Here is a 15925-nt window from a genome sequence, read left to right on the forward strand (position 1 = left end):
TTCCCTGGGAGCTGTGTGGTGTAGTTTGGACACTAAAATAGGCCATGCTTGCCAATGGCTGGAGCATGCTGAGAAGTCTTATACCAGGAAACTTGAGTTTGAGCCTCTGAGTGCTATTAGATGTTTTTCACAACATTGCACTTCTACTGGTGTAAGATATTAGACTCTGGGAAGGGCATAGGGTTAATGTGACTAATTACGTTCTTCCTCCCTACTTTGTTCTTTCATAGGTAGCAGGGACAAGTTGTTCGGTTCCTAAGCACGTTAAGAGACATGTTCTGAGTGTATGCGTAGTGGCATACAAAAGGTTTTCCCAGGGAGAGCCAGCACACAGGAATAGTGCCAAACTACAAATAGTTTTCTTCAGGGTTCCCTTAGTGTTTTGGCTCTTCTGCTCCCGTAAGTTCCATGGTGGAGCAGGTCTTTTTAAAGTGTTTGCAAGTTCTTCTTTGGGCATTGCAGCCTTTTGATTTGTGATCACCTCTTCAAGGATTAGTAAATTGTTACCCATAGTCCTGGAACATAGCGTGTCTACATGTCCGTCATTATGGGTAGGCCCTACCAAATTCTGGGTTCACTTTGGTCAATTTCATGGCCACAGGGTCTTAAAATTAGTCAATTTCACAATTTCAGATGTTTACATCTGAAATTTCAGGGTGTTGTAACTGTGGGGTCCTGGTCTAAAAGAGGATTGTGGGGGGATCCCAAAGCTGTTGTAGAGGGGTTACAGGATTACTATACGCACGTCTGTGCTGCCTTCAAAGCCCAGTTCTGAAGGCAGCTGCTGTTGAGTTTCCTGCATCTGGAGGAGACTCCCAGAGGTGGAGGTAGGTCTGATCTCCCCAGTGCTTCTGGGATCACCCCAACTAGGGGCTCCTAGCTGCTAGTCAGGACCAGTACTGGATTAACGCATGGGTCCATGGGGCCCATGCCCAGGGCCCCGGATAATTTGAAAAACGGGTGCCCCAGCCCTGGCAGGAGCCAAGGATGGAAGCCCCGAACCCCAGCAGGTGCTACGGGGGCTGAAGCCCCAAGCCCCGGCAGGAGCCCCAAGAGGGGACAGAAGCCCTGAACCTGGGTGGCCCGGAGTCAGGGAAGGAGCTGTGTGGGGCAAAAGCCCCAAGTCCTGGGTGGCAGCTCCCAGCTAAGCTTCCTAAGCCCAGGGAAGAGCCATGCGGGGGCAGGCAGCCGCCCTGGGGAGGAGGGAGTGGAAGCCCCGGAGCTTGAGCGTCAAGAGGTGGGGTGGGGACAGACTGTGGCAGCAGCAGCCCTGGAGCTCGGAAAGGAGTCAGGCCGGGGTGAAGCCCCACAAGCTGAGCTGGATCTTCAGGGGGTGGCAGCCCCCAGCTCAGGTCCCTGACCCTGGGCTGGAGACATGGCGTGGCGGGGGCGGGGGGGTAAGAGGGAGCAGAGGTCCCGGAGCTCAAGCACCCAGAGCCCAGGCAGGAGCTGCGGGGGCTGGAGCTGTGGGGGGTGGTAGCCCCCAGCCCAGGTCCCTGAGCCCGGGCAGGAGCCCCAGGGGTGGAAGCCCCAAGTCCCAGCCGGAGCCCTTGCAGCCCCCAGCCTCGACCAGAGCCATGGGGGTGGGGCACGCGGGTAGAAGCCTGGAGCCCAGCTCTGGAGCTACTGCAGCACAGAAGTGAGGGTGATACACCCTCACTTCTGCGCTGCCTGTGGAGGTTCATCCGATCTCCCTCAGATAACAGGCGTGCAGGGGAAGGACAAGTCCTGTCCCTAACCAATCCAGCTGATTTTGGGGAGATAGATTTCACAGGGAAGTGACATGTATTTCACGGCTGTAAAATTGGTAGGGCCCTAATTATGGGACTACTTTTTCTTTTTTTTGATAGAGTAAAGTTGTTGCATAAGGCCCTGAAACACTAAGATCATTACCTCTCTGGATTTTTTCACCCTTGCTAGTTCAGATGTGGGGAAGTACAGGAATCTTAGCCAAAATTAGCATTGGATAACCGAGAAAGGTTGAGTAGTATTGTGTAAATGACTTCCAGAGGCTGCTATTCTTGTGCTTAGGTCCTGGGGATTAGTGCTGTGATCAGTGCCAAGTGTCTCACTTGTTCAGGAGCTGACTGAGGAGATATCTGAGCCATTAGCGATTTATCTTATCTTTGAAAACTCATGAAAACTGGAGAGATTCCAGAGCACTGGAAAAGGGCAAAGTAGTACCCATCTATAAAAAGGGGAAAAGGACAAATCAGGGGATTACAAACCTCTCAGCTTAACTTCAATACCTGGAAAGATAATGGAGCAAATAATTAAGCAATCAGTTTGCAAACACCTTGAAGATAATAAGGTGATAAGTAACAGCATGTCAAACCAACCTAATAGCTTTCTTTGGCAGGGTAACAAGGCTTGTGGATGGGGAGAAGCGGTAGATGTGGTATATCTTGACTCTAGTAAGGATTTTGATACTGTCTCACGTAACCTTCTCATAAACAAACCAGGGAAATACAACCTAAATGGAGCTACTATAAGATAGGTGCATATCTTGTTGGAAAACTGTTCCCAGAGAGTAATCATCAGTGGTTCAAAGTCAAGCTGGAAGGGCATATCAAGTGGGGTCCTGCAGGGATCAGTTCTAGGTCTGGTTCTGTTCAATATTTCATCTGTGATTTAGATTTCGCAGCGAGTACACTTATGAAGATAGTGGACGATATCAAGCGGGGAGGGGTTGCAAGTGCTTTGGAGGATAGGATTAAAATTCAAAATGATCTGGACAAACTGGAGAAATACTATGAAGTAAATAGGATGAAATTCAATAAGGACAAATGTAAAGTACTCCCCTTAGTGTGACGAATCAGTTGCACGCATACAAAACGGGAAGTGACTGCCTAGGAAAGAGTACTGCAAAAAGGGATCTGGGGGTCATATTGGACCACAAGCTAAATATGAGTCAACAGTGTAACACTGTTGCAAAAAAAAGCAAACATCGTTCTGGGATGTATTAGCATGAGTGTTATAAGAAAGACACAAGAATTCTTCTGCTCTACTCTGCACTGATTAGGCCTCAACTGAAGTATTGTCCAGTTCTGGCCGCACATTTCATGAAAGATATGGACAAATTTGAGAAAGTCCAGAGAAGAGCAACAAAAATGATTAAAGATCTGGAAAACAATCTACGAGGGAAGATTGAAAAAAAATTGGGTTTGTTTACTCTGGAAAAGAGAAGACTGAGTGGGGACATAACCATTTTCAAGTACAAAGGATGTTACAAGGAAGAGGGAGAAAAATTGGTCTCCTTAACCTCTTTGGCTAGGACAAGAAGCACTGGGCTTAAATTGCAGCAGGGGAGGTTTAGGTTGGACATTAGGAAAAATTTCCTAACTGTGTCAGGGTGGTTTAAGCACTGGAATAAATTGTAGGGCTGTCAAGCGATTTAAAAAATTAATTGTTCAATTAATCGTGATGTTAAGCAACAATAGAATATCATTTATTTTAAATATTTTTGGATGTTTACTACATTTTCAAATATATTAATTTCAGTTACAACACAGAATACAAAGTGTACAGTGCTCATTTTATATTTTTTATTACAAATATTTGCACTGTAAAAAACAAAATTGTGTTTTTCAATTCACCTCATACAAGTACTGTAGTGCAGTCTCTTTACCATGAAAGTTGAACTTACAAATGTAGAATTATGTGGTTTAAAAAAACAAACAAACCTGCATTCAAAAATAAAACAGTGTAAAACTTTAGAGTCTACAAGTCCACTCAGTCCTACTTCTTGGTCAGCCAATCACTTAGACAAAGCTGATTGCAATTTGCAGGAGATAATGCTGTCTGCTTCTTATTTACGATGTCACCTGAAAGTGAGAATGGGTCTTCACAAGGCACGGTTGTAGCTGGTGTTGCAAGATATTTACATGCCAAATGCACTAAAGATTCATATGTCCCTTCATGCTTCAGAAACCATTCCAGAGGACATGCTTCCATGCTGATGACGGGTTCTGCTCGATAATGATCCAAAGCAGAGTGGACCGACGCCTGTTCATTTTCATCATCTGAGTCAGATGTAACCAGCAGAAGATTGATTTTCTTTTTTGGTGGTTCGGGTTCCATAGTTTCCGCATCAGAATTTTGCTCTTTTAAGACTTCTAAAAGTATGCTCCATACCTTGTCCCTCTCAGATTTTGGAGGGCACTTCAGATTCGATTGGGGGAAGTCCCGGATGTCTGGAAAAAGGCTAATGTTGTGCCCATCTTTTTAAAAAAGGGAAGAAGGAGGATCCTGGGAACTTCAGGCCAATCAGCCTCGCCTCAGTCCTTGGAAAAATCATGGAGCAGATCCTCAAGGAATCAATTCTGAAGCACTTAGAGGAGAGAAAAGTGATCAGGAACAGTCAGCATGGATTCACCAAGGGCAAGTCATGCCTGTCTAATCTAATTGCCTTCTATGACGAGATAACTGGTTCTGTGGATGAAGGGAAAGCAGTGGACGTGTTGTTCCTTGACTTCAGCAAAGCTTTTGACACGGTCTCCCACAGTATTCTTGCCAGCAAGTTAAAGAAGTATGGGCTGGATAAATGGACTATAAGGTGGATAGAAAGCTGGCTAGATTGTCGGGCTCAACGGGTGGTGATCAATGGCTCCATTTCTAGTTGGCAGCCAATATCAAGCAGAGTGCCCCAAGGGTCGGTCCTGGGGCCGGTTTTGTTTAATATCTTCATAAATGATCTGGAGGATGGTGTGGATTGCACCTTCAGCAAGTTTGCAGATGACACTAAACCTGGAGGAGAGGTAGAAACGCTAGAGGGTAGGGATAGGATACAGAGGGCCCTAGACAAATTGGAGGATTGGGCCAAAAGAAATCTGAGGTTCAACAAAGACAAGTGCAGAGTCCTGCACTTAGGACGGAAGAATCCCATGCATCGCTACAGACTAGGGACCGAATGGCTCGGCAGCAGTTCTGCAGAAAAGGACCTAGGGGTTACAGTGGACGAGAAGCTGGATATGAGTCAACAGTGTGTCCTTGTTGCCAAGAAGGCCAATGGCATTTTGGGATGTATAAGTAGGGGCATTGCCAGCAGATCGAGGGATGTGATTGTCCCCCTCTATTCGACATTGGTGAGGCCTCATCTGGAGTACTGTGTCCAGTTTTGGGCCCCACACCACAAGAAGGATGTGGAAAAATTGGAAAGAGTCCAGCAGAGGGCAACAAAAATGATGAGGGGACTGGAATACATGACTTATGAGGAAAGGCTGAGGGAACTGAGGATGTTTAGTCTACAGAAGAGAAGAATGAGGGGGGATTTGATAGCTGCTTTCAACTACCTGAAAGGGGGTTCCAAAGAGGATGGCTCTAGACTGTTCTCAGTGGTAGCAGATGACAGAACAAGGAGTAATGGTCTCAAGTTGCAGTGGGGGAGATTTAGGTTGCATATTAGGAAAAGCTTTTTCACTAGGAGGGTGGTGAAACACTGGAATGCGTTACCTAAGGAGGTGGTGGAATCTCCTTCCTTAGAAGTTTTTAAGGTCAGGCTTGACAAAGCCCTGGCTGGGATGATTTAATTGGGGATTGGCCTTGCTTTGAGCAGGGGGTTGGACTAGATGACCTCCTGAGGTCCCTTCCAACCCTGATATTCTATGATTCTTAAACCTTGGGTTGAGTGATGTAGTTATTTTTAGAAATCTCACATTGGTACCTTCTTTGTGTTTTGTCAAATCTGCTGTGAAAGTGTTCTTAAAACGAACATGTGCTGGGTCATCATCCGAGACTGCTGTAATATGTAATCTATGCAGAATATGGGTAAAACAGAGCAGGAGACATACAATTCTCCCCCCAAGGAGTACAGTCACAAATTCAATGCATTATTTTTTTAACAAGCATAGTCAGCGTGGAAGTGTCTTCTGGAATGGTGGCTGAAGCATGAAGGGGCATATGAATGTTTAGCATTTCTGACATGTAAATACCTTGCAACGCTGGCTACAAAAGTGCCATGCGAACGCCTGTTCTCACTTTCAGGTGCCATTGTAAATAAGCAGGCACCAGTATCTCCTGTCAATGTAAACAAACTTGTTTGTTTGTCTTAGAGATTGGCAGAATAAGAAGTAGGACTGAGTGGACTTTCAGGCTCTAAAGTTTTACTCTGTTTTGTTTTTGAGTGCAGTTATTTAACCAAAAAAAATCTGCATTTGTAAGTTACACTTTCACGATAAAGAGAGTGCACTTCAGTACTTGTATGAGGTGAAATGAAAAATGCTATTTTTTGGTTCATCACTTTACAGTGCATATATATGTGTAATCAAAAATAGCAATATAAAGTGAGCACTATGCACTTTGTATTCTGTGGAATTGAAATCAATATTAAAAATGTAGAAGAACATCCATAAATATTTAATAAATTTAAATTGGTATTCTATTGTTATAAGTGCTGGCGTTACGCTCTTGCAAATTCTCCTTTCAGGTGTCCTGTGGTTTCCCTGTCCTACCTGCCCCGAATGGCCTCCACCACACTGCCATACGGTGGGGTAATAGCTGGGACCTTAGAAGGAGGCTGCTTTTGGGAACAGAAGGCCACCAACTCCTACCGGCCTCACCATCTGCCTCTAGAGTCTGGAGGCTGCATCGATATTCAGACTGAAATCAGCACTCGGCACTGCCTTGCAACTTACAGGCCTAGTAAGTAATTTTGTGCAAGTACAACACCCTTTATGCAGTGCTTTTATCAGTTTGCCGTAATTCTGCCCTGCCACCTAAGCCCCTGCGAGGTGCCAGGGTTTGGTGGTAGCTTTGGAAAGCTGGCGCCTCAGGGAATTGAGAGCATAGCAGAAATCATGCTTTTACTTTTCAGAGGCGAAGGCCTGGATAACACACTAGTACCATGCTTCCCCTTGGACACAGTAAAGCTTTTTGTGTGGCTGCACATATACAAAAGAGATGCTGCTGAGAGTGGGGTTGGGAGGAGAAGCCTGGTATGCCTGGCTGCAAATGGACCGTTCCTTTTGCCTCACAATGCCTCTTGCCTAGGGCTTCCATCCCTGTGGGGACCCTGAGTGGGTTTGTATTAGGATTCTAGTCTCTTTGCAGCTTAGTTCTGGCCCTTTCCTGAAGAGGCTATTGTACAGTGGGGAAAAATTGTGTTTGGCGAAAAGAACGAGGAGGACTTGTGGCACCTTAGAGACTAACAAATTTGAGCATAAGCTTTCATGGGCTAAAACCCACTTCATCGGATGCATGCAGTGGAAAATACAGTAGGAAGGTAGGGGTGTGTGTGTGTGTTTATATATATATACACACACACAGAGAACATGAAAAAATGCGTGTTGCTGTACCCACTATAATGAGAGTGATCGGTTAAGGTGAGCTATTATCAGCAGGAGAAAAAAACCTTTTCTAGTGATAATCAGGATGGCCCATTTCCAACAGTTAACAAGAAGGTGAGAGTAATAGTATGTGGGGGGGAAATAAGCATGGGGAAATAGTTTTACTTTGTGTAATGACACATCCACTCCCAGTCTTTATTCAAGCCTAAGTTAATGGTGTCCAGTTTGCCAATTAATTCCAATTCAGCAGTCTCTCACTGGAGTCTGTTTTTGAAGTTTTTTTGTTGTAATATTGCAACTTTTAGGTCTGTAATCGAGTTACCAGAGAGATTGAAGTGTTCTCCGACTGGTTTTTGAATGTTATAATTCTTGACGTCTGATTTGTGTCCATTTATTCTTTTACGTAGAGACTGTCCGGTTTGGCCAATGTACATGGCAGAGGGGCATTGCTGGCACATGATGGCATATATCCCATAGGTAGATGTGCAGGTGTATGAGCCTCTGATAGTGTGGCTGATGTGATTAGGTCCTATGATGGTGTCTCCTGAATAGATATGTGGACAGAGTTGGCAACGGGCTTTGTTGTAAGGATAAGTTGATAGAGATCTTATAGTTGTTTGTCTCTGTCTGAGGGGTTGGAGCAAATGCGGTTGTATTTTAAAGCTTGGCTGTAGACAACGGATCATGTGGTGTGGTCTGGTTGAAAGCTGGAGCCATGTAGGTAAGTATAGCGGTCAGTAGGTTTCTGGTATAGGGTGGTGTTTATGTGACCATCGCTTATTTGCATGGTAGTGTCCAGGAAGTGGATCTCTTGTGTGGACTGGTCCAGGCTGAGGTGGGGTGGAAATTGTTGAAATCATGGTGGAATTCCTCAAGAGCTTTTTTCCATAGGTCCAGATGATGAAGTCGTCATCAGTGTAGCGCAAGTAGAGTAGGGGCGTTAGGGGACGAGAACCCCTCAGACAGAGACAAACACCTACAAGATCTCTATCAAGCATTCTTACAACTACAGTACCACCTGCTGAAGTGAAGAAACAGATTGACAGAGCCAGAAGAGTACCCTGAAGTCACCTACTACAGGACAGGCCCAACAAATAAAGTAACAGAACGCCACTAGCCATCACCTTCAGTCCCCAACTAAAACCTCTCCAGCGCATCGTCAGGAATCTACAACCTATCCTGAAGGACAGTCCCTCGCTCTCACAGATCTTGGGAGACAGGTCAGTCCTTGCTTACAGACAGCCCCCCCAACCTGAAGCAAATACTCACCAGCAACCACACCATACAACAAAAACACTAACCCAGGAACCTATCATCGCAACGAAGCCCGTTGCCAACTCTGTCCACATGTCTATTCAGGAGACACAATCATAGGACCTAATCACATCAGCCACACTATCAGAGGCTCGTTCACCTGCACATCTACCGATGGGATATATGCCATCATGTGCCAGCAATGCCCCTCTGCCATGTACATTGGCCAAACCGGACAATCTCTACGTAAAAGAATAAATGGACACAAATCAGACATCAAGAATTATAACATTCAAAAACCAGTCGGAGAACACTTCAATCTCTCTGGTAACTCGATTACAGACCTAAAAGTGGCAATATTACAACAAAAAAACTTCAAAAACAGACTCCAGTGAGAGACTGCTGAATTGGAATTAATTTGCAAACTGGACACCGTTAAATTAGGCTTGAATAAAGACTGGGAGTGGATGTGTCATTACACAAAGTATAACTATTTCCCCATGTTTATTTCCGCCCCCCACTGTTACTCTCACCTTCTTGTTAACTGTTGGAAATGGGCCATCCTGATTATCACTACAAAAGGTTTTTGTTTTGTTTTTTTCTCCTGCTGATAATAGCTCACCTTAATTGATCGCTCTCATTATAGCGTGTATGGCAACACCCATTTTTTCATGTTCTCTGTGTATATATACATCTTCCTACTGTATTTTTCACTGCATGCGTCCGATGAAGTGGGTTTTAGCCAGGAAAGCTTATGGTCAAATAAATTTGTTAGTCTCTAAGGTACCACAAGTACGCCTCGTTCTTTTTGCTGATACAGATTAACACAGCTACCACTCTGAAACCTGTATTTGGCAAGTGACTCAGCTTGTCAGTGGAGTTACCCTTTCTCTACATCCCACAGATAAGAGCAACAATTGCCTGCATTGTGTAGTGATGGAACTGTCCTGTAGCCAACTGACGGATGCATCTGTCGACATGGTCTGCTCCTGTCACCCAGTTCAGACATTCAGTGCTGGGCCCACCTGCAAACTGCTGACCAAAAATGCCATCTTTCAGAGTCCAGAAGAGGATGGCAGCATCTTGGTGTGCGCTGGCGATGAGGCCTCAAACTCTGCCATGGTATTTCTTTTTTCCTTTCATTTTCATCAGGCAGCGTTTTATTGCAGTGCTTAGGAGAGAAACCTTATCTGTCCCATGTTGTTAAATCCAGTGTGATGGAATTTGCATCGTAGGTAACATGTGAGTGGGCCGGGAGGTGTTTGTGTGTGTACATTAACTTTCCATACTTTGCTTGTGGGACTGGCTAACTCCCTGGCAACTTAGAGATACTGCTTCAGGCTGTAAACCAGTAATGCACAAAACTAGATACTGTGTCCTTAAGGTAATTTAAATATAGGCAGGTTGCCCCTGTAGTGAACTTGTGCCTGCTTCCTACCTGAGGAATATAGGTAGGCAGAATGTAATTAGCCATGATAGACTCTGTCCAGGGCCTAGGAATTAACACTTTCCTCCAAAGAAAATGTCCTGTTGTACAAATGGTACCTGGCCAGTACAGTGCCACTTACAGGAGCAGCATGCTGGCACACTAGCTCAATACCAACTCACAGGGAAGAGTTCAAGCCTGTTGAGTCGCAACATCACTTCTTATGATCTGGTCTATGGAAACCAGGGAGTGAACTTCCCTCCTAGAGGTGGTCTCTTCAGGTTAGGGTTGAGACAGGTTGGCAGGGGACAGTGGAGGAAGACTTGTACTGCTGCCATCTGTGCGGTGTCTGTTCTGAGGTCGAAGGAGGACTTCAGCCTCCAAGGTAAGAGTGTACCTTGGCATTTAGCTATGGTTAAAATGCTATGGCTACAGCCCCAAAGCAAACCTCTTGTTACATAAGGGGTGTGATAGAGAATTGGTCCATCCAGCCTTCCTTGGGAGCAGTAAAATAATGAGGAAAACTGGCTTAACAGGTGTTGGAGACGACTGTTCTCGAGCCACAGAACAGTTACAGCACAAGAAGCTATAGTGCTTCATCCACATTGCCCTGCCACTGTTTCTAAACACTGACTTGCAGGGATCATCTCTAGGAGTGAAGATGGTTCATTCTCCATGTCTTCTCTGAAACATGATTTTGGCAATTAATTGATCTTTAAATATTCATGGTAAATAGGCCCAATGGCCTGTGATGGGATGTTAGATGGGGTGGGATCTGAGTTACTACAGAGAATTCTTTCCTGGGTATCTGGCTGGTGAATCTTGCCTATATGCTCAGAGTTCAGCTGATCGCCATATTTGGGGTCGGGAAGGAATTTTCCTCCAGGGCAGATTGGAAGAGGCCCTGGGGGTTTTTCGCCTTCCTCCGCAGCATGGGGCACGGGTCACTTGCTGGAGGATTCTCTGCACCTGGAAGTCTTTAAACCATGATTTGAGGACTTCAATAGCTCAGACATAGGTGAGAGGTTTATTGCAGGAGTGAGTGGGTGAGATTCTGTGGCCTGCATTGTGCAGGAGGTCAGATTAGATGATCATAATGGTCCCTTCTGACCTTAATATCTATGAAACAAACAACAAGGGTTCTTACTGCTGCCAGGTGGCTTTGTAGATCCCAGCCAGGTGGGAAATTGGTACATCTCAATCCATTATCTCCCACAGGCTGAATCATAGAATATCAGGGTTGGAAGAGACCTCAGGAGGTCATCTAGTCCAACCCCCTGCTCAAAGCACGACCAATCCCCAACTAAATTATCCCAGCCAGGGCTTTGTCAAGCCTGACCTTAAAAACTTCAAAGGAAGGCGATTCCACCAGCTCCCTAGGTAACGCTTTCCAGTGCTTCACCACCTCCTAGTGAAAGTTTTTCCTAATACCCAACCTAAACCTCCCCCACTGCAACTTGAGACCATTACTCCTCGTTCTGTTCTCACTGGTACCAGATGACAGTCTAGATCCATCCTCTTTGGAAGGAAGAGCTGCTAGTTGGTAGCTCATAGTCACAGTGAACCCAGGCTGAAATTAAACTAGTCACAGAAGTAAGAGGCTGCATATCCTATTATTAAAGCAGTGGTGGGGGTTAGGAAAAATCAGTTTTAACGTAAATCCCCTCCCCTTGCAAAATCTGTGCACAAGCTTTTTTTAATGCATTAAATAGTATTACTAAAATTCTTTCCAATAAGAGTAACCAGAACACACACACGCTATTGATAAATAGAGATCTTTTCTTAATGAAGCATGTAATATTCCTAAATTACATGGGTTTATAGATCTTCTGTTACCTGTACACATAATCCTATATCAAAGAACAGGAATACTCTAGAGAAGCACAAGGTTTTTTGGTAGGACTTAGGCAGTACTGGCCATATTTGGTTCATGTCTGGAAGATGACTTTTGCAATAGTAAGTGTTGCATTTATATATGCAAGCTAAAGGAACTTTGTACAGGGTTACTGAGCCATGGGACATGTTTTAAGAAAAACTTTTAAAAGCGGAATTCAGACTGCCTCATCACAAATGACCAGCCTTGCCCACTTTCCATTTTCCCTGAGTTAGTTGTTTAGTCTGCGGAAGAGAAGAATGAGGGGGGATTTGATAGCTGCTGTTAACTACCTGAAAGGGGTTCCAAAGAGGATGGATCTAGACTGTTCTCAATGGTAGCTGATGACAGAACAAGGAGTAATGGTCTCAAGTTGCAGTGGGGGAGGTTTAGGTTGGATATTAGGAAAATCTTTTTCACTAGGAGAGTGGTGAAACACTGGAATGCGTTACCTAGGGAGGTGGTAGAATCTTCTTCCTTAGAAATTTTTAAGGTCAGGCTTGTCAAAGCTCTGGCTGGGATGATTTAGTTGGGGATTGGTCTTGCTTTGAGCAGGGGGTTGGACTAGATGACCTCCTGAGGTCCCTTCCAACCCTGATATTCTATGATTCTATGTCCCTGATTATCTGACCTTCCCGAGAGGAGACTAATGGCAAGTTTAGTGGCTCAGAAGTGAGTCTTTCCTGGCTGGAGAAGGTGTTGGAAAATGGCTGAGCTAGCTGGGATGTTTCTTTGAGGAGGGGCTCCTTCCCACCAACAGCATTAGAACCAAGACTGAGTGGGAGGAGAGCACCATGGTGCCTGACCCTTTGTACTTCACAGGTATGGGATGCTGGAAGTGGCTCCTTACGGCAGAAGCTACAAACTGACCTACCTGTGCTGGACATCTGCCCTTTCACGGTGAACCACAATAACTTCCTGGCCACTCTCACTGAGAAGATGGTGAAGCTCTACAAGTGGGATTGAAAAAGGCTCTGTAAGCCTTCTGCAGAGAGGAGCTTCCAAAATGTGCTGTTAACAAACTACCAATTCCAACAAATTCTCTGCTGTCCCACCACCACAGCACAACCCCAGGCTCTGCTTTCCTGCCTGAATTGTTTATGGGACAGGAACTGCCACAGCATCTCTCATGTTGGTGCATTCAGGAACTGGAGCACTGGTGTTTTGTCTTTTCTCCCCACCCTAATTTGTATCTGTCCTTATTCCTTCAGTTGATCCCAAGGTCAGTTTTTTCTATTCTCAGGCAAACTGGCAGCCTGCCTCAATGCAGTGCTCACTCTTGGCCTGTCTCCAGCTGCACAGTGTTATAACTCTCTCTCTCTTCCCCACCCGCACCCCCACCCAGCATTAACACAGTGCTGGGACTTGCAAACCACTTCATAGAATGACCCAAAGGAAAGGAATTTCTGAGACTCCCCCTGTACTTTGCAGTCCTCCTCCCCTTGCTCCATGATGAAAGGGGCTTCAAGTAGCAGTTTGGCTGCTACCTTGTACTTAGATGGGCATTTTCCCAGGAATGTTGTGGACATGTCCTGTAAAGGACTTACTCAGCTGTTCCTATGCGCTTTTTGAGGCTTCTGGGCAAAACAAGCTTGGTGGGGCTTTTCCATCAATCAGGTAAAGCCAACTCTATGCCATTAGTCTTTGCCATGGAGAAGATAGTTTTGGGACTGGAGTGAGAACACTTCTCTTCTGCATTTTCATATGCATATAGTATGAACCTTGCCTCCTCTTTAGGCGCAGCCCAGTCCAAACATCGTAGAACTGTCTTTTGTCTGGAGAAAGTTGGCAATAGGGTGGGGTGGGGAGACTTTTGTGCTGTTTGATACTAGTTGCAATTCATGTTAACCTTGCCTAAGGCTCAGGTGGCTGAACAGCATTTGAATTGAAAAGGAAGAAAGAGAAAATGTTGGCTGCTTTGTACCAAATGTAATAAAAACTGTTGGATTTCCTGAGGTTTGATTCACCAGAGGGTCACAGAATGGTCCCAGTCATCCTTGTCTGTGGCACAATTCTTCACATCCTAGATGTGAGTCTGAACCAGAATTCCCCATAAAGAGTTGGTGGGTGGGGGGTGAGCCAAGGGTTTGAGTGCCAAGTATGCAGACTGATTCTCAGCCCACATGTGTTCCTGTGAGTAAGGACATTTCATTTTCTGACTTGGGGATGAACATGATTTACATTTCATGTTTGTATTTGCCAAAGACAGACTATCAAGAATGTTACACAGGTTGCAAGACAGTTTCCCTGCATGGGGAGCCTGTCCCTGGGCACTGTTCCTTGCATGAAACCTGTGTAAACGGCATCTTTTCTGTTACCAGATCCAGGGTGTCGCTAATTAAATCCACAGAACAACTTTCCTTTCTAAAACTTGCAGGGATATGAATTTTCTTTGAGTCTTCTCTTTAAAAACAAGATAATGTAAAATATACACATCTCCATTTAATTGTATCTATTTTTGTGTGATATTTTGTTCCTCTCTTTTTATGTGATGTGAAAAATAAAGCATTTATCATTATAGAACCCTGCTTCTGCTGATGTAACTGTCTGACCTTGTGAAATGTGTGGTACAGAGATGTGCTTCCATCTAGATGAATATAAACAAGGCTCCGTGTACTCTGGCAAGGATCCCTACATCTGATAGGACTTCCAGGTTGGATGTGGGAGTTTCAAGTATATTTACTAATAGAGGCTTCTAGTGAATGTAATATGAAAATTGAGTCCCCTGTGGTGGCTTCAATATCAATTCAATTTGTCTTACGCTGACCTCCATCTTTCAATTTTGCTGCAGATTTTTATATTGACAAAGCAAAACGATATCTTAGAAATGATTGGGGATTGTACAGGAAAATCTGAAGGCATGGACAGCTGCCTAGAGGGACAATTGATGATAGTCTTCTTCGAGGAATGTCCCTGTGGGTGCTCCACTTTTAGGTATTCGAGCACCCCTGTGCTTCTAGTTGGAGATTTAAGGTATCAGTGCCCTGCTTGGCTATGCACGCGCTGCTCTGAGTGGGTATCGCCTGCAGCCAACCATCCCCCAGTTCCTTCTTTGCCGCTGTTGGCTTCGGTCGGAACAACAGCAGTACCTCAGAATAATCTTCCTCAGAATACTTTTTCTCTTCCTTTTTTGCCTGAAATTACCTCTTCCTGTTCCCTGCAAGGTTACTGTCTCTTCCCTTTCCTGGTTAAAACAAAAAAAAAAACCAATCACTCTCTTCAAGTGGTTATGCCTGGCTCCCCAGGCTTTAAATGTTGCCTCGCCTGTAGACTATCAATACCAGTCTCTGATGGTCACTCCCAGTGTGTTCACTGCCTGGAGGAGATTCACGTTACGCAGAAGTGCCACCGCTGCAAAAAATTAATGGCAAGGACCAGAAAGGCTAGGGAACTCCAGCTCAAACTGATGCTTAGGGAGAATCCCTGCGTCCTGCCTCTGACCCTGAGCAGGGGACCCCTCCCCACCAGCTCGCTCACTCACCAACTGCCATGTCGGACATGGGATCCTCCTCTAAGATGAGCACAAAGGATCCAGCCCCCATGAAAACAAAGAAGCGGTCTCACTCCTCCCCACAGGGAGAATCGCCATGCAAAAAGCAATCTCTGACCACTAAATCTGCCGTGGTACCATCAGCATGCAGAGTCTTGGACCACGTGACACTGGGTCCGTCCAGTGCAGAGGCAACCCGAGGAGCAAAAGACCTGGTGCAGTCTAGCTCTAGACAGGCTTAGTTTTGCCGTGGCTGCCTGTTCCCTCAGAGCCTAGAGAGCTGAAGTCCTCGGCACGGAGCAGTGCTGTGGCGCCGCCTGCTGTTCCTGTACATTACGGCAAGCCCGCAGCACCCATGCTGACTAACCGCTGCCTGCCTCCTGTGCCTGCACCTGGCTTTCCGCTGCTGCAGCATTTAGTTAGCCAGGCAGACCTTTTTCGTTGCCTCCACCCCGGGCATGCCTCTCTTCAGCACAGATGGCACCCCAGGTAGACCAGCCATGAGTCTCAGTTACACCTGCTGGCTCAGCCCCTCCTCCCTCAAGTGATGAGGGGGGTGAAGTGGCTGTAGGGATGGGGACCCCATGTCATTCATCGCC

The 15925-nt window shown here is 45.6% G+C and overlaps 1 protein-coding gene across 4 annotated transcripts in view; it reads left to right on the plus strand.

The window, feature by feature from the left end:
* The window catches only part of RFWD3 (ring finger and WD repeat domain 3), a 63139-nt gene extending 48780 nt beyond the window's left edge, over positions 1-14359 (plus strand). For all 4 annotated transcript variants that reach the window (XM_077831112.1, XM_077831115.1, XM_077831113.1 and 1 more), the window contains 3 exons: positions 6425-6639; positions 9442-9659; positions 12659-14359. In XM_077831112.1, the coding sequence (XP_077687238.1) occupies positions 6425-6639; positions 9442-9659; positions 12659-12802 (577 nt within the window). In that variant the 3' untranslated portion in view covers positions 12803-14359. The remainder of the gene's footprint in view (positions 1-6424; positions 6640-9441; positions 9660-12658) is intronic.
* Positions 14360-15925: the final 1566 nt, after the last annotated feature.

This window comes from Eretmochelys imbricata, chromosome 12 (assembly GCF_965152235.1).
Source record: "Eretmochelys imbricata isolate rEreImb1 chromosome 12, rEreImb1.hap1, whole genome shotgun sequence".
NCBI classification, from domain to species: Eukaryota; Metazoa; Chordata; order Testudines; family Cheloniidae; genus Eretmochelys; species Eretmochelys imbricata.